The 18,453-nt window shown below is 34.5% G+C and overlaps 1 protein-coding gene across 1 annotated transcript in view; it reads right to left on the bottom strand.

Annotated features, from left to right (window-relative positions):
- Positions 1–7,343: 7,343 nt before the first annotated feature.
- Positions 7,344–18,453, bottom strand: part of LOC129225769 (glycoprotein 3-alpha-L-fucosyltransferase A-like) — a 70,447-nt gene continuing 59,337 nt past the window's right edge. Inside the window, exon 3 of the mRNA XM_054860275.1 lies at positions 7,344–8,719. Coding sequence (XP_054716250.1) covers positions 7,432–8,673 — 1,242 coding nt within the window. The 5' untranslated portion in view covers positions 8,674–8,719 and the 3' untranslated portion in view covers positions 7,344–7,431. The remainder of the gene's footprint in view (positions 8,720–18,453) is intronic.

The raw sequence follows: 18,453 nt of genomic DNA, 5'->3' as shown, positions 1-18,453 counted from the left end.
GTCTAGTTGTGCACCTCTCCTTTTAGTTGCATTCAGGTGTTTCTAAGGGGGTCTTTTGCCCTTTTTGGAGGGGGGGGGGAATGATTGTTAATTTCGATGTAAACTCAAGTGGTATTATAATTTGGCGGACACTTGGCAATATATTGCCAGTCTTTTGGTCGCCAACTTGGCGACAAATTTAGCGTGTTTTTTTTTTTTTTTTTATTTTAATCTGGTCTCAATTTGGCCACTGTTGGTGATATTTAGAAAGTAAACTATTGAATCACATTAAAATTACCAATAATGGGAAAATGACATTAAATTGGAGTGAAAGAAAGTCATGTGAGGCACACATCAGCTCGTTTTTTTTTTTTTTTTTTCATTTATACTGGCCTGTCATTTAGGCACTTGACCTCCCCTTGATTTAAAAAATATGATGTAATTATGCATTTTTGCTTGCATTTTGATTTTTTTTTCTTATAAAATACTCAATTTAGTGTGCTACTCTGCCATCTATTTTAAATTTGATTTGAATTGGATTTACATCGTATTATGAAAGTTTTTAATGAATGCTTAAAATATAAGGGTTTTGTATAAACTTCAAACATACTTAATTTTTTTGGAAAACAATTGTCGTCTGCTATACTTGTGTAACTGTTGTGCTATTTATTATAAAATCAAAAATCATAAGTTGAAAATTAGTGACAATTTTTTTCATTATTCTGCATTGCATGCTTGTTTTTGAATTGATAGCACTGATGTTTATGATCCGAAAATTTTAGATGACAGCGCGTTCTCAAATTGAAAAATTATTTTTAAAGAAAAATTCTTTTAAAATTATTTTTATCTATGATTTCCATGATTTTTTATGCATATTTAAAGAGTTTTTATTTGGGTTAGGGGGAGAGGGGTTGAGATTCCAAAAATTTCTCAATGTCTTCAGAAAGTTTTATTTGAGTCCACTATAACCCCTGTTGTATGTACGTGTGGGGGGGGGGGGGAGGTGAGCATTGCCCTATTGTCATTTTAGATTAACTTATTGGGGTTAAGTAATAATAGTCAAGATGACTAAATTAAAAAAAAGAATTTTTTATAATAAATTAAAAAAAAGAACACCCCCTCCCCACACACACACTCCTCTCAAGGCTGCAGTCCATTATCTTCCCACAACTAATAGTATTAAAGTGAATGAAAATTTAGAAAGTGAAAAGAAGTATATTTTATACCTTTATATGATGTTTTACATGTCTCAAGTGATTTTTAAGATTTTATTGTAATAAATGGAAATTTGAAATTTTAGCTGCGGACTTTTTTATATTTTTTTAAAATAACTTTGTTACATGGTGAGAGAAAAGTTAAACACACAAGGCAGTTTATGTTGTACAGAGGGAAAAAGACTCGACATGTTTCACATTTACAGATAGAGTAGTTTTCCCTTCTAGATTTTTTTTAAGACCTCACCTATTGTAGTTATGAAAAATGCATGAGTAGAAGTTCAAACTGCTTAAAGGTATTTTATTTTGTTCCGAAAAAGTGCTCATAGTTGTGCTTATTTTTGCGCATTTAGTGCGTAAATGTCCCGCCCCCCCCCCCTTTTTTTAAAAAGAATTAATCCAAAAAAATTTAACAAATTTAACTGCACTTTTCTTTCCTATTCAAAAAAAAAAAAAGTTTTCTTTCGGAGCAATCAAGGTTGCTTATTGATTCACTTCGCCTAAAGTCTGACGTTTGTCTCAAATTGCCATGTAGTCTATTATCTTGGTGATTATAAGATACCAGTCACATGATCCTTTTTAGTTATGTTGAATAATCTCCACAAAAATAATCACACACAACCTTGATTTTTCAGTTAAAATTCATCTGCCATTCAGCCCTATGTGTTGACAAAAAAAAAATTTAAATTGTGCTAGGAACTTCAAAGATTTTGAAAAGTTAACCACCTTATATTGAATATGATATATTGACAACACCATCATAGCAAAGGTAAACTTTAGTTTATAACAGGGGTATCCAGGCTTTCACGCTTTGGGGAACCCTTGGAGTTTTTCCTGATCAAAGAGCAGAAAATATTGGGTATTGAAACTTCAACCTACTCAAATTAAACAAATTACATACTTATTTTTACCAATATCTTAATAAGATATTGAATGATAAGGTTGTTAGCTATTTTTTTTATTTGTCTAAAATATGTTCTAACTGTCTATGAAAAACCAAAAGAAACAATATTTTAAATTTTGACACTTTTTTAATTTTTTTTTTCAAACTATTTTTACGTCTGGAAAGATTGTTGAAGTTTGCAACCTAATGTCATCTTTAGCATCCAACACGTTTCTGTATTTTGCTTTAATTTATTGCAGCATACAAAGAGGAATATTTTTTAGAGTTATTTCATAATTTACTTTCTCTGTACTAAGATTTGCCGATTTGGCTCTTAATTGTTTCAAAGAAAAAGAAAAAAAACTAACAGTAAGTAATAAAAAGTTATCGAATTAATTCCAAAGGCTCAATTTGAGCAAGCATAGAGTTATGAAACTTTTCAAATAATACCGGTTTTTGAAGATTTCTTTGATTCATGTCAAGTCCTCAGTTAAAAAGCTTTTTTTTCCCCCATATACTTCAATTTTGTTTCGAGTAATATACAAACTTGCATGGGCTTATCCAAAGGGAAACTAAAGAAGGCAATCCTTCAAAATAGTTTTTTTTTTTATAGATGATTGCTTCAATTTCAAAACTTCTTGACGAATTCGGCTCTGATAATTTGATCTTGAAAGTGTATATTTCTTTGGGAACTTATTGAAAAAAGAAAGTTATTTGTGTTGAGTTGGGTTACCATCACAATACCGCTGTGCAGCTGATGCAATGCTAGGCCAAAAACACTTCCTTTTTTTCACCAACTCCAAAATCCTCCAATTTTCGTGAAATTTGGCACAAAGTTATTTTGTAGCATGGGGGTGTGCACCTCGAAGCGATTTTTCGAAAATTCGATTTTGTTCTTTTTCTATTCCAATTTTAAGAACGTTTTCCCGAACAAAATTATCATAAGATGGACGAGTAAATTACCAAGTTATTATAACGTGGAACCGTAACATGGGCAAGCCAATTGACGAGAAATTCACCGTACATTATTTGTAAATATACAGGCGAACCAAAAGATCTTTTAGTTTTCTACTACGAACAAAGTCGTGCGGGTACCACTAGTTATGAATAAATCCGAAATAGCAGAACAATCATACTATTGAAATTGAATTTCCAATGTTTTAAAATTAAAAAAAAAAAAAGAAAGAAAAGAAGATAGAAAAATAACTTCGCCTATTTCTGTCGTCATAGTTTTTTGCTTCTTCATACTATTTGCCTAAACTGCTGTATTTTTATACGTATAGTTTGCAATATAAATTGATACTTTAATTTTCTGTGACACATTTGACATTCATTTAAATTTGCACATGACCATTTAACATTTACAACTTTTATATTTAGGGGCAAAGTCATAAAATGAATGGAGAAATAATTATTTTTCTGCATCTGCAAAAAGGTGGATTTGGCCCCTGATATTTTCTTTTTCAGCAATTTCATTTTCTTCAATTGTGATATGAAACGTTCATCATCGTCATCCATTTCAGGATCAAAATATTTAGCCGTCCTTTTCATTCTGCTAAAATAGGACATAACCTGTTCTTGTGTTAAATATTCTTCTGGATTAAACTTTTTCTTACCCTGAACAGAGTTAAACATCTCATCATTTTTACAACATTATGAGCTGTACATTTATTTCCTTTTTTTCCTTTGTTGAACACTTAAGAAGAAATTGCTTTTGACTTTGGTTTAGCCGAGTAACTTTTTTTTTTTTTTTTTTTGTGGCGGGAGGGGGGCTTTAGTGCCCATCCATATTGTGAAACCCGACTTGAAAACATTGCATAGCTACTCGATGCAGTAGCACTTTCAGAAGAGTTGATAATTGGATAGCTTTTTTTTTTTATTTGTAATAGTCTCCATTATTTTTGCAAATTTATTTTTCGCTTTATCCATTGCTTTGAGAAGTTAAGGAATTTTGTTCTCGCCTCTTGCCATATGAATTGATAGTTGATTGGCAGTTTTAAATGTGCAAGAACAGTTGTCTGCAGGACAAAACTAAACTTACGAATTATCGGCCAAGACATACATATTTCTAGCTCTTTTTTAAAAAAAATTAAAAAAAAATTGAAGCATTTCTCTTCAATGGAGTTTACTGTTTTGGTAACGGGGGTGTTTGTGAGTTCATCAAAAAATACCTGAAAGTTTCAAAGCGAGAACGGGGGGGGGGGGGGGTAATCTTTAGCCCCTAATATTTAAGTGCACCTTTGCCAGAGCATTATATAGTTCTGAGTCAAAATATTGTGTGTACATTTGATTAAGTTTTCAATGGGTTACAAAATTACTTTTGGGGTGGTGTTATACAAGTTATCATGACATTTGTCCATCTTAAGGGATAGGTGTCCATCTTAAGCCTCTTGCAGGTACATTTGATGAGTATTATATAATTTTAAAAAAATGCAGAGGTAGGGAGATAAAAGCGAAAAAAAAAAAAAAAAAAACATAATTCCGGTATCTTCGGACATAAAAATACCGGAAATACGCCCGAAAATACCGGAAATTCGGTAAAATACCGGAACACAATCAACCCTGCAATTTGGTAAGACCAATAATAGGGTATGATAAAGGCAGAAAAAATATTTCAATATGTTGTTCGCGCAAGGAGTTATGACAGTTTGAATATCAGTAAAATGTGACATTTTCGCTATTTCGGCCTAATGTAACTAAAAGCACATTTAACTTGTCTCAATTAATTATGCATTTTTTCAAAGTGCACATACTCATTTACCTTTCAAGTGACAGTACTTTTGCCGTGGCAACTGAAAGTTGCAATCTGTTTTTCGACCTCAAAAATGCTGAAAAACGTCAAAAGTGCCACTTTTTTGAGCCCTTCATTGACCTTGTGGCAATAACTTGCCACAATTTTAGCATTCATTTCGTAAAGTTTGAACCTTCTATCCCTCATACATAAAAAGAATTTGAAGGCAAATTGTTCTCGGAACAATTGTGGCTCATGGCAAGTTCTATGTCTTATAAATCCGCTCAATTTTTGCTGCCCCGCGTTGACCTTTAGGGGCCCATAAAAACTGAACAACTCAACTTCAGAACAAAAAATTCTGGATTTAGGTTTTTAATAAAATAAGTAATAATTGGTAATTTTTTAAAGAAAATATAAGATGGCATGAATCACAAGCGTGATACTCTCTCAGATTTTTGCTCTTAAAGATTCTAGATTCTTGCTTCTTTGGACTCTGGCTTCGAAAAAACTTCACCTTATGTAGTTTTTACGGGCTTTGACGTGGTATAAACTTCAAAATGAAAATTAAAATCGTTTGTTTAAGAAAGAACAATATTATGCTATATTATGACGCTAAATTTAAATTAAGAACATTTTGAAACTTCTTTGAGTTTTGAATCCTCCCTCCCCCCATGTGAATTTCCTGGCATGAAAAGTAAAGGGTATTCTAAAAATGAATGATGCATATGAAAAATAAACGAGCTGATGTGTGCATCACATGACTTCCTTTTACACCAATTTAATGTTATTTCTCTATTATTGCAATTTTAATGTGATTCTCTCTAACTCTCTAAATATCACCAACAATGGCTACATTAAAACCAGATTTAAAAAAAATAGCCAAATTTGTCGCCAAGTTGGCGAAAAAATTTGGCAACAAAACGGCTACCAAAAGACTGGCGATATATCGCCAAGTGTCCGCCAAATTGTAACACCACTTGAGTTTGCATCGAAATTAACAATGAATTCCCCCCAAAAAGGAGCAAAAGTCCCCGTTAGAAACACCCGAATGCAACCAAAAAAGGAGGTGCACAACTAAACCTCACTAGGAGTCTACGTACCAAATTTCAACTTTCTAGGACATTACGTTCTTGAGTTATGCGACATACATACGCACATACGTACATACAGACGTCACGAGAAAACTCGTTGTAATTAACTCGGGAAACTTCAAAATGGATATTTCGAGCGTCTATACGTTCTTAGGTACATATGTACGTGTGGTCGGGTCGAAAAAAAAAACTCAGCATTCATTTGGGGGTGAGCAAAATGGAAATTAAGGCCGATTTTTGAGTGAACATTTTTTCGCGAATACAATACTTCCTTTTTTGTAAAAGGAAGTAAAAAAGAGTCACCACTGAGCTGAATATATGTTTTTTTAATCTCATTCTTATAAAATAACAAATCGGGAATGGCTAGGTATATTTGGCAGGAGAACAATTAATTTATAAGAAGCACAAAAAAAAAAAAAAAAAAATCGTCGCCAAGTTGGCGAAAAAACTTGGCGACCAAAAGCTTGGCGATACGTCACCAAGTTTTTACCAAATTATAACACCACTTAAGTTTGCATTGATATTAACAATGATTTCCCCCCAAAAAGGTGCAAAAGACCCCCTTAGGAACATCCGAAAGCAACCAAAAGGGGAGGTGCACAACTAGACCCCACTACGAGTCTATGTACCAAATTTCAACTTTCTAGGACATACCATTTTTGAGTTATGCGAGATACATACGCACATACACACATACGCACATACATACAGACGTCACGAGAAAAGTCGTTGTAATTACCTCGGTGATGGTCAAAATGGATATTTCGCGTGTCTATACATTCTTAGGCACTTTTCCGCATGTGGTCGAATTGAAAAAAAAAACTCAACATTCATTTGGGGGTGAGCAAAATGGAAATTAAGGGCGATTTTTGAGTGAAAATTTTTTCGCGAATACAATACTTCCTTTTTTGTAAAAGGAAGTAAAAACTAAACGGGCAGCGACAGAAATATACCGTTTGTTGTATTATGCTTGGGACAACAGTAAATTATTAGACAGACAAACTTTCAAAATTAGTTACAATGCTACCCAACAGATGACGCTGCAGGTATTTTAAAAGGTATTTAAGAAAACGCAGTCTGTAAGATCGCTAAAATGATCGGTTTATTTGAAAAATCAATAGAAACTAAACGGGCAACATTGGTTTTTCAAATATACCGGGCTTTTTGGCATTCTTACAGATTGCGTTTTCTGTTATACCTTTTAACATACCTGCAACGCCATCTGTTAAGGGACAATATAACTAATTTTGAAAGTTCCTCTGTCTGAAAATTTACTGTTGTCCCAAGCATAATACAACAAAAGGTATATTTCTATCGCTTCCCTTTTAGTTTTTATCGATTTTTCAAATATGTGTCATTTTTGGAACACCTGTAAATATGTCGAAGATCCGAAGTAAACCGTAAATCTAAAAAAGAACACACAAACAAACATTTACGTATACATAGATATTTAAGAAGCAATTTTATTCTCCATAATTGAACTAGTAAAATATCATGGCAATCTTAGAATTGTGTACATTAATAAATAGAAAACTATTCCTTTGGCTTCCAATATGATGAATAACAATCATTTTCTGGATTCCAAAAAGAGTTCAAGTTGTTATAAATCTTTGGCAGGTTGGACTTTCGGTTGAGGGCTTCACAAATATGACACACATGCAACGACGGCGCCCCAAAATATCCATGCTCGTTTAGAACCTTAAAGTCTTTTTTCCAGTCAAAATACGAATTATATGCAGTGTCATTGTTTAGCAGAAAATTCAAATATTTTCCTAATTCCGATGGGGAATCGAAATCTTGTACGTGAATGAAAGAGTTCGGCGGACACAACTTTTCATAATCCGATTTCGGTGGCCCAATCACAACTGGCACTGTATCTTTGTGGTATGCATTCCACCAAAGTTTCTCGGTTATGTATTCCTTGCAGTTCGAGTTCTCAAAAGCCAAATAGAATTTGTATTCACTGATGATTGGACAGTCTTTCGTGAAATGGCCAGGACACGTCAGGGTTCCACAGCCACCAAAGATATCGACATTGATGTAGTTCTGCAGCTCCTTGACGTACTCCCATCTGTGATTTTTGCTACCACAATTGCTCCCGAGGATGGCCACGTCACGAGTCTTTGTGCTGGCGTAATTTTTACCTACATAAGCTCTTTTTTCATCGCGATTCAGCGAAACAGTCCTCCCATAAGGAACAGGCACGTCAGAATCACTGCGGTACGTCATGCTCCAGTTGAAAATGCCATCGTAGTCCTTCATGGTATATTTTTTAGTAACGTAAAAAGTGTGTTTGGGAGATTCATCCGTGAAGAATATCCATATCTGATTTGGTGGATGATGACTTGGCAACGTCTGTGGGCCTTTGGTCTGATGCAAATGGAAAAGCACTGCATCGCTGTTATTTACAAGTGCGTCATCAATAGATAATCTACAATTGTTTACAGCACAATATTCAAAAGGGTCCCTTTGTTTCATTCCGTACGATCTAAGGAATCTTCTTTCCATACGCTTGCCATGTTCCCAAATGTGTATGGTATAGTTTTTCTCAACATCTTTCCGACTTAGAGGTTCTTTTACCTGTGGTTGAAAGAGGAGATGACCCTGTGAAATCAGTCTGTTGGATAAGACTGTTTTATATGATTCAGGAGGTGAATAAATAAGTATAAGAAAAACAATAGTGATGATTGGCAGTATGAGCAATGTCTTTTTCTGTCGAAATCTGAACAAACTTCGTGGAATCCAATTTCGAATTCCATTAACCATCACGTTCATCAAAAACAAACAGGGTTAGCCATCTTCAGCTTTTCAAACAATCTACCTGTAAAAAAAAAATAAGTTAATTCCTTTTTAAAATCTTTTTATGCAAAATGCAATCTAAAATTTAAACAACAAATTCAAGAAAACTAATTTTTATAAAAAGTTATGTTAATGTTATGGGCCATCTGTGCGATATTTTCAATACTACGTTGTAAAAATATATAGAGCGTGCCCACTAAAGTACCTTCCCACCCTCTTATCATAACAGCTGCTGCTATATTAATAAAAGTGGTGTCGAGACAGGGGTGATCCCCCTAAGAGCAAAGGTGCATCCCACCCTAAATATCGTGAACCCCCCCCCCAAAAAAAAAACCACAATTTAATACAACCCCTAAAAAGCGCCCTCCCCCACTAGGTAGGCACCCCTGGTCTAGACATAGTAAAGTAGCGTTGCGTTATTGAATAAAACCATGCATGGCGCCACCTGGTGGAAAACTGCGGAGTTAGAATTCATATCTCAAAAACAGCTCGAGATAGGAGAAAAAGTAAGTTACAATGTTGTAGGATACCATCGATTTAGCACGAAAAGATACCTTGTTGACAATGCAAGAATAGAACAGCTAAAACGTACATTTGGATTTTCGTAATTTTACAAAAACGTCCTGGATTCACGTTCCTGTGACCAGTTTGGAATTTATCAAATACCAACCAATGTCCTTCTGCAGAGGATTCTATCATAAATGTAGTCACAACTGACGGGTAGTATTTCAAGTTGGCCAACGCGCCCTCGCAATATGCCCCAAACATGCTCCTAGCAAAATATGGTGATTTGGCAGACCACGAAGAGGTACAGGGTTGTTATAATTGAACTTTGTAAGACATATCGACTATGGGGAAAAGAAATTTGCAAAGAGAAAACACTGGTTTAAAGTTTTACAACCAGGTGAGAAAGCAGAGAAAGAAATGAAGAAGAAAACGCCAGAGTGGTAGTCATTAAAACCGAGAGTAAAGCGGAATTCATCGTTGAATATTCCCTTTCTCCAGTTACTATCAAGCCCCGAGAAAGACACCAATCTTGAGCCGTTAGAAGCAACTGCCTAAACATAATTCAGAATCTAAACCTAGTCGGCGAGTTGCCCACAGATGGTACATATGCCTCGGTATGGATGTTATTGCCAAGAGGTAAATGGCTCAATCACATAACATCGATATTGTTGATGTGCATGTGATTTCTCTCCTGGTCAAGGCCTAAGTTAGAGGGAGGGCAAAAGAGGAAATTTGCACAGAACAGGGATGAGAGTGGTCAGACATGGGAGAGCAAAAAGAAGGAAAACCAAAATTTCATCGCAAAAACATGCGGAAAATACGATATCCAGGCCCGGATCTATAAATTTTAGGCTCCCTACAACAAAATCTGTAGGGTCCCTCCCTAAATGCCAGCAGTGTATATTTGCAACGTTAATAAGTCAGTGCTAGTTTTTTATTTTTTTTTTTTCAATTTCTTGAGCCGTTATGCATCGGAGTCTGTGGGTACGATATCTAAAAAAAATTCATAAAAGGTTCCAGAAGAGTTGATACGCAAAAATTAAACAAAAAATGCGTCTGAGTTTTCAATTTTAAAGATACAAAAAAAAAAAAAAAAAAACCTTTCCCACCCTTATTCGCTTCACTTCAAATATTTGGGAAGAACTGAAGAAGATTGCACATTGTTTGGTATAAACATAGTATTTTAGTATTCTTCAAACTTCAGTAGTCTTGCACACAAATAACATAGAGACCAATTTAACAGGTACATTCATTAATCAAGTACTTTTAGCTTATAATTAAGAAAAGAATTTGCATTCAACCTCCAACCTGAGGCAAATCTCATCACTATGAAAACGTTTAAAATTCATTCTGAGACATTCCACCCCCCCCCCCCTTTTTTCAGTTTTTAAAACTTGACTGTGTGCTCAACATTTCTGTAAAAATTAGATACCTCCAGAAACATCAAAAAATTTATTAAAGATCACTGAAGTTACAAAATTAATTGGTTAGGAAAACTATAAAATCCTAGAAACTTAAAATCCCAGCCTACGGGTCACGTTTTTTTTTTTTTTTTTTTTTTTTTTAATTTTTTTTATTTATTAGATGGTATGAACGAGCAATTAAAATAATGTTGATAACCAAATAAATTACTAAAATCTTGAATAAAGCTAACCCAGTTAAGGTAGCTGATAATCTGATAATTAAATACCCCAAAACTTTCAAAATAATTGAAATATTTTCAGGATGCAAAAGGATTGAAATCTCAGACACGGCACTCAATTTTCGGCGAGGCACGTGTTTCTATGTCGGCATGTTCCCAAAACATAGGTTCATGGTGGTGGAGGAAGATCGAGGGTAAAATAAGGAAATAAAGACTGAAAATGTAGAAAAAAATCAGTCTTTTCAAATTTATATGAAATATAGGTTCGCACTGAGACCTTAAAAAGTGAAAACAAGGAGGAAAGTTTTGCTAGATGTACATAGAAAGCCGGAAAAATCTCATTCCTGACAGAGGCCAGGAGGCTTCCAAGCCTTTTTTTTTTTAATCGAAAAACAGATTTGATGAAATTTAATCAAAATATATTGAAAAATCGTTCGATTTCTTTATGTATTTTGGAACTTTCTAAAATAGTTATAAGTGAATTTTCTTTTTCTTTTTATTAAAGCCCCAAACATGAATTTTGGAAGAGTTTCGTCAATGCAGGCACATAGGAAGGGGCGCCCCGAATTAAAATGTTTGTGAGGGGGTAGGGGGAAATTATCAATTTTCCGAATGAAACTCGAACTTTTGCCGAATGACAAAATAACGTCATGCAAACACACCTCATTGCAACCTCATGCAAATATACTAGTGGCGAGATTTTGAACGAAAGTTATAAGTTTCGAGTACAAAAAATAAAAAATTGAAAAAAAAAACTAATGTTCTAGATGCATTATCTAAAGTAAACCCTTCAACTTTTGATTCGTTTGAGGACTCGAAGTATTTTCAGTAGCCATTCAGGTCCTCAATTGAACTTTTTTCCTTATAAAAGAAAGGTTGCCGAAAAAAAAAGATAGCAAACAATTGTGTTTTCGCCAAAATACCCTTAAATTTTAAAAAATTTCCGGAGAGGGACCTCCAAATTTCGCTTCCTCTTGGCCCCTAAATAGTCTAAAAGTGCGTTCCTAACAAAAAAAATTTCGAGGGAGAGCCTGCAAACACTCCTACTTGAGCGCGAATATTATACAACTCGATCAACAAACAAATCCATTAACTATCTTCAAATTTTATTTAAAATGCAACTTTAGTATTTCTTTATAGTATAAAGAAATACTAAAATTGCATTTTAAATAAAATTTGAAGATAGTTATGGATTTGTTTGTTGATTGAATTGTTTAATATTCGCGCTTAAGTAGGAGTGTTTACAGGCTGTCCGGAAATTTTTTTTGTCAGGAACGCACTTTTAGACTATTTGGTGGCCAATAACAGGATGGGAAATTAGGAGGTCCCTCTCCGGATTTTTTTTTTTTTTTAATTTAAGAGTATTTTTGCGAAAACAATTGTTTGCTATCTTTTTTTTTTCCTCTCTCTTGAAGAGAAAGGACGATATTCAGGAATTCTCCCCAATCGTTTTGTGATTCGGAATTGAAGTCCTTAAAAATTCAATTGTAGGCCTTCTTTCATGACGTGGCAGAAGACATGGGGCTCAGAACATTTCCCCAGAGACTTTTCGTTGTAACAGTTCACCAGAAACGTTGTTTTAGACGAACTTTGATGATGTTGAAAGATGAGGAAAGAAGGACATGGGGGCTCCTCTCCGGAAAATTTTTGGAATTGTAGTCTTGAAAAGGCAGTTGTAAGCCATCTTTTAGGACGTAGGGGGTAGGAACGGGATTTGAAACTTTCCATCGGACATTGTTCGAAATTGGAGCCTTGAAATGAGATGGTTGGTCATCTTTGGTAGCCTTAAGGGAAGGGATGGGTTCGGGAGCTATTCCTCAACTTTTCAATATTGTAGCTTCCAAAGAGTGATGATACTGGATCTTTATTGATGTTAGGGAAAAGACTCGAGATCGGGGGCTTTCCCCCGGAAATTTTTCGAATTGAAGTTCTAAAAATTTAACAGAAGTTCCTCATTAACAACATTTTCAAAAAAGTTTTCGATTCCGGCGATTTTTTCCAAATTATAGCTCAGAAAATTCAAAGTTTTTGACGATCTTCGATGACATTGGAGAGAGGGGGTTGAGGGACTCTTCACTGGAAAATTTTTGGAATTAAAGTCGTAAAAATATAGTTGTAGGCGATTTTTGAAATATGTTGGAAAGGGCAGGGGGAGAGTTTGGTTCTCTGGTTTGGTGACCTTTTTCGGGAAAGTTTTCGAATTTACAAAACTATTAGGGAGGCGATCGCCCACCTTACCTGTGGTTCCGCCCAGGGCCCGATTACCACCCAGGCCTACTAGGCCTGGGGCCCCTTTTTCCTAAGGAGCCTCAAATTACTTAAAGAATTATGCATAGCCCCCCATTATAACTATACAAAAAATACACACATTTTTAAAATAATAGCCTTCAGGGGCCTCAAAATTATTGTGGGCCTTGGGCCTCACTTTTAGTTGGTCGGGCTTTGGATCCACCAATGAAATATACCTTTAGAATTTCAAAAAGAAAACAAAAAAAAAAATCGGAAACAAAATATACAATAATGAGGCTCAAACGCATCGTTGGTGCTGCCATCTAGCAGCAGAAAGAAAACCTTATTTCCTAAAATATTTGAAAATTTGAACGCAGACTTTTAGGACTCCCCATAAATCATAAAATATGTCACTTTTTTTTTCAACAACTCGAACCCGCCCACACTCCGTGTCACACCCTTCCCCTCCTTACCCCCTTCCCTTGCCCTTTGTCGCATATCTCGCTGTTTATCATGAGCATACAGTTATAAAAACTAAAGAGTGACATTAAACTTTACAACCTCTCTCTCTCCCCAGACACAGTTTCACGAAATCGTGACACTGACACATAAGCGTGACATAATTTGTATACCTCCCTTTTACACATAGTACCCTAACCAGTAGAAAAGGCAATCTTGACTACTCACTGCAGTTTGTATCTCTCACTCAAAATCAGCATAATACCTCTTTCTATCAACTAGCGTAAAATTAGTTTCTGCTGAATTATCCTCGTTTCAGAAGCTGTTGAGACAAATATTTTTCAATTCATGAATCACACAGCAGGAACAATAGGATATACATTTTCTTTAAAATGCTTTTTTCTTTTTTTATTTAAATTGAACAAAAAATTTTCAATTCATATATAAATTTCATGAATTCTAAAAATAGAGCTTTTCAATATAATTTTAAGATAAAAATAAACAATACAGACACAAATCAAATTGCAGATTGGTACGCAGCATCTGCTCTAACATTCGCATTTGTTTAACAATTTGTATTGCAGATTTTTTCTTCCAAGCAATATTAAACACATTTCTTAAAAACAGAATGAACATAATTTCAACTATATTTTTATCAAGCAGAAAATATCCAAAAGTTACCATTGATTGCAATATGATTAGGTTTATTATTATTATTTTTAAATATTTCATTAAAAATCTTCAGTAACGCAACGCTTTTCTGTTTGTGTGTCTGTGTCTTGATAGATTTATCGATGACCTAAAACTTAAAAATGTGAATGAAATATTTCTCCCCCATTCAAATTAATCTGAAAATTGGGCTTAAAATTGGAATAACAAAAGAACAAAATGGAATTTTTGAAAAATCGCTTCGAGGTGCACACGCCCATGAAGCCAATTAATTTTGTGCAAATTTCATGAAAATCGGCCAATCGGTCTAGGCGCTAAGCGCGTCACAGAGATTCAGAGACTTTCAGCTTTATTATTAGTAGAGAAAATAGAGATTAGTATAATTAAACAGATCATTACTATGCAGTTACCAAAATGGAAAGTTTTCACGCAAACACAACAATTTTCTAAAATTTGAGAAACATTCTCCCCCCCTCCCCCCTTTTTTTTTCTAAGTTTTAACTCTGTAATATAAAACATTTACTTAAGTTCAAATGCTTTTACGAATGATGATAAAGAAAATAACGAAGCGTGAGTCATTTTTCGTGAACACAACAACTTCCTCTACTCCGTACAAGGAAGTAAGAAACTAAGTGTCGTGTAACCGTGATTAGAAATTAATGACAGTCCAGTTGTTCTGATTCATGATCAATCAATGCGGAAAAGAAGAGCAGTTGCGTGTGAATTTATTTCATATTTATGCAAGAGGCTGTCCAGAAATGCCGTCTCAATTTTATCAACACGTTTGACCCTGTCCTCTCCTTGTGTCACAAAGTGCCACACTTCACCTTACCCCTGCTCTTTCTTCACCTTGTCACATGACACACTGTTTTAAATTAGCATATTTTTTCTGAAAAAAATGGGATGTCACACTTTTGGATACTTTTGGTTAAGGGCATCCACAGATGATGTCACGCTCTGCGAGGGGAGAGAGAGATCGAAAAATTGTGACACGGAAGGAGGAGTTTTACAGAAATGTGACAACACACATTTAATGAGAATATGCTAATGAGAAACAGTGTGATATGTGACCAGGGGAAAAGAGGGGGGGGGGGTGTGAAGTGTGTCACCTTGTGACAAAGTGAGGAGGGTTCAAATATGTTGAGAAAAGTGTGACATCAAAAATGCAGAGCCCCTAATCACATTTTTATGAAAAAGATGAATGATGTCACATTTCTTGTTTCCTCCCCCTCTCTCTCGACACTAACTCACAATTTCGTGACCCCCCCCCCTCTCCCCTCATAGCGTGATATCATTTAAGGACGACCCCAAAGTCCGGGGTGCCTCCCCCCAAAAGCAATGTTGTATTCCCTTCAAAAATTCAGAAGAATCCCCCCCCCCAAAAAGAAGAAAAAATACCCCTCAAAACACCTCCCTAAGAATGGGGCCGTTTCCAAAATTTTAAAAGTATTTTTTTCTGAAAGAGCATGCTTAAGAACATAGGATCTGATCATTTTTTAAATAATTTATTTAAGTTTAATATTTTTAAAAAATATTACTTAAAAAGGTGCGCTTTTATTGTTTACGCTTCCGTCGTGTGACATCACAAATGATGAAATGCCATTCATTGTTGCCATCCACAGAGCAAAATATTTAATTCGCATCTTTACTCACGTGTATTGGCAACGATATAGTTGATAGCAAGCGTAGAGCGCAATTTTAATTCGCTTCTTGATTATCATAAGGTGGAGACGTGGTAGAAAGCTGCACCAAATTGCATTATTTGTAACGTCATAAAGACCACGCCTTCTTTTCAAAATTGGACATTTAAAAAAATTAATTAAAAAAAAACTGTTGAGAAAATGAAAATATTTTCTGGGTCCATGTTATTTTTTTACTCATTCTATCAATTTCTAAACTAAATGAAAGTGACTGAAAGTAGTACTTTTGACTGAAGGAAACAACCCCATTTCAATGGCGCAGAGCCCCCCCCCCCCCCAGCTGGGGCCTAAGTAGTTTAAGTTTAGTGAGATGAAAATTCTGTTAAGGAAATATTACATTTACTGTTGAGAAGACGTGGCTTTTAGTTTTATTTTTACAGGAGTATAAAAGATGGAACGTGTGAAATGAAATACCAAGGACAAATAGTTAAAAACTCTCTTAGATTTTACATTTTTGAAGTAAAATATCTTTTGCGAGAGCTTTGAGATTCTGATCCGCAAGCTTTTTGTGTGACGGAAGTGACGTAGTTTTTAATTCTTGCCAAAGCAATAAAAAAACAGTAATTAAGTTAGATTTGTTAATAAATTTAACAAATTAATTTCAAGGCTGAAATTAAGCAGGCATATAATTCAAGTCATCAGTTTTAGTGTATTTATTCCACATTGCTCAGGTTCTGCCTTGAAACTAGTTTAACTTTCATTTTCAAAATTAACATTATAATTTATATTTTTCATTGTTTTTGGCAATAATTAAAAGCGGATTTTTAATTTTATTTCGTTACTAGCAAAAATACCCGGCGTTGCCTGGGTCAGTAATAAGTATTAGAAAAAATCGTTACTTGCTTTTGTTTTAAGTGAAAGAATTTAAAACACATCTTTTTGACGTGATTAAAAATCGAGTTACTTCCTTACCCATAAAACTGAAATAGCAATAAGTATAAAGACCAAAGTAGTATTGATTTAGAAACGAAAGCGCTATATTTAAGCATATACAAATTTAAAAAACATGAAATTAATCTTCTCATGTTTAAAAAGCTTAATCTTTCTCATGTTTAAAAAGATTAATCTGTTGATACTTTTTTTTTTTAACATGGAGTCTAAAACCTTCTCTGTATGGCTAATGAAGTACGAAGTGATTAAAAAAAAGTAGCTGCGCTCGTAATCCCCTTATACTTGCTTTAGTTATTTCGGGAAATTTCAATCATTGTGGCTCTTGGTGCGATTTTACCGAATTTGCGAAAGTCGTTTCGGGGTACCTTCGATGATGCTCCCCCCATTCTTTCCTTACTTTGTAAAACGATATGATATTAATTTTCGTTACAGAGATATCGTCGCCAGATGCTGAGATATTTTTGGTCACCATAAAATGGCGCTAAACAGTTTCATCCGAAATGTTACCAAACTAAGTAATAAAATTTGGCGATTGTTTGAAATTGTGCAAAAAGGAAAATTAATGGAAGTTTTTGTGCTGTTTATGGATTTGCCGAATTTAGTTGCTGGATTATTTAACACAGTAAAAAAAGTCTTTTGAAAATTCTTTGATTGGCGATATTTTGTTTACATGGTGAAAGCTGAGAAACATTATGACGTAGTCTTCGGCTTCAAAAACAGCGATTTTGAACAAAACTGCCAAATGCATCAGCTACGGAAATCTTTCTGCAAAAATTTTGGCGATCTGCTGGTTGTTTGGATAATGGGTAAGTGTTCAATCAGCATAAATAATAATAAAAACCATTAATTACATTAAAGTTCCGTTTAAATGGAAAATCATCAGCCAAATCATGTATTATTTGCCAATCTTGTGCAAAAATCTTACTTCAAGATTTGACTTGAGAAAAGCCTTGAACAATCACGAAAAGCAAAGAAAGTTCAACAGTACAACAATTGTCGCTATCGACAGGGAGTTGAGATGATACACTAAATACTGTATTGAGTTGAGGAAAGCCTTCGAACATGGATCTAAAAAGCTCATAACTCGTTTTTTATTCTACTTAGAAATTTTGAACAGGTGCCATCTTCAGCAGAAAAATCAGAGCTTTCGATGGAAATATAATGTAAATATGTGCAAGCATTTTTTCATCCCAATATTAGAGAATTTATACAAAAATTGTGTTTTATTGCCCCCCTAAGGGGGTTTTGCCCCCCATAACGGAACGAAAACTACCCTATGTGTTATTCTGATGCATAAGCTATATTATTGTAAAGTTTCATCAAAATCCGTTCAGTAGTTTTTGCGTGAAAGAGTAACAAACATCCATACATCCATACAGACAAACTTTCGCATATATAATATTAGTAAGATTTATAATCTATTTTATTCATTAAAATATACAATTTTGTTGCGAATATGCCTAAAACAGGCGCAGAAAGAACCAGAGCGTGGCGTGAGAAAAAACGCACGGGTGAAGTGACAATTCAGAATGTGAAAAAAAAAGAAAAGATAAAAGTTTCACTTCTAACCGTGTGTCTTTATGACACATTTTATTTTTCTTTTTTTTAAGATTATTTTGTGCGTAATTTTGAAGCAAATAACCTTCAGTAGAAGAAAAA

The sequence above is a fragment of the Uloborus diversus genome, chromosome 7, assembly GCF_026930045.1.
Source record: "Uloborus diversus isolate 005 chromosome 7, Udiv.v.3.1, whole genome shotgun sequence".
NCBI lineage: Eukaryota > Metazoa > Arthropoda > Arachnida > Araneae > Uloboridae > Uloborus > Uloborus diversus.
Note: the sequence above shows the minus strand (reverse complement) of the source record. Positions and strands in the feature narration are given on the sequence as shown.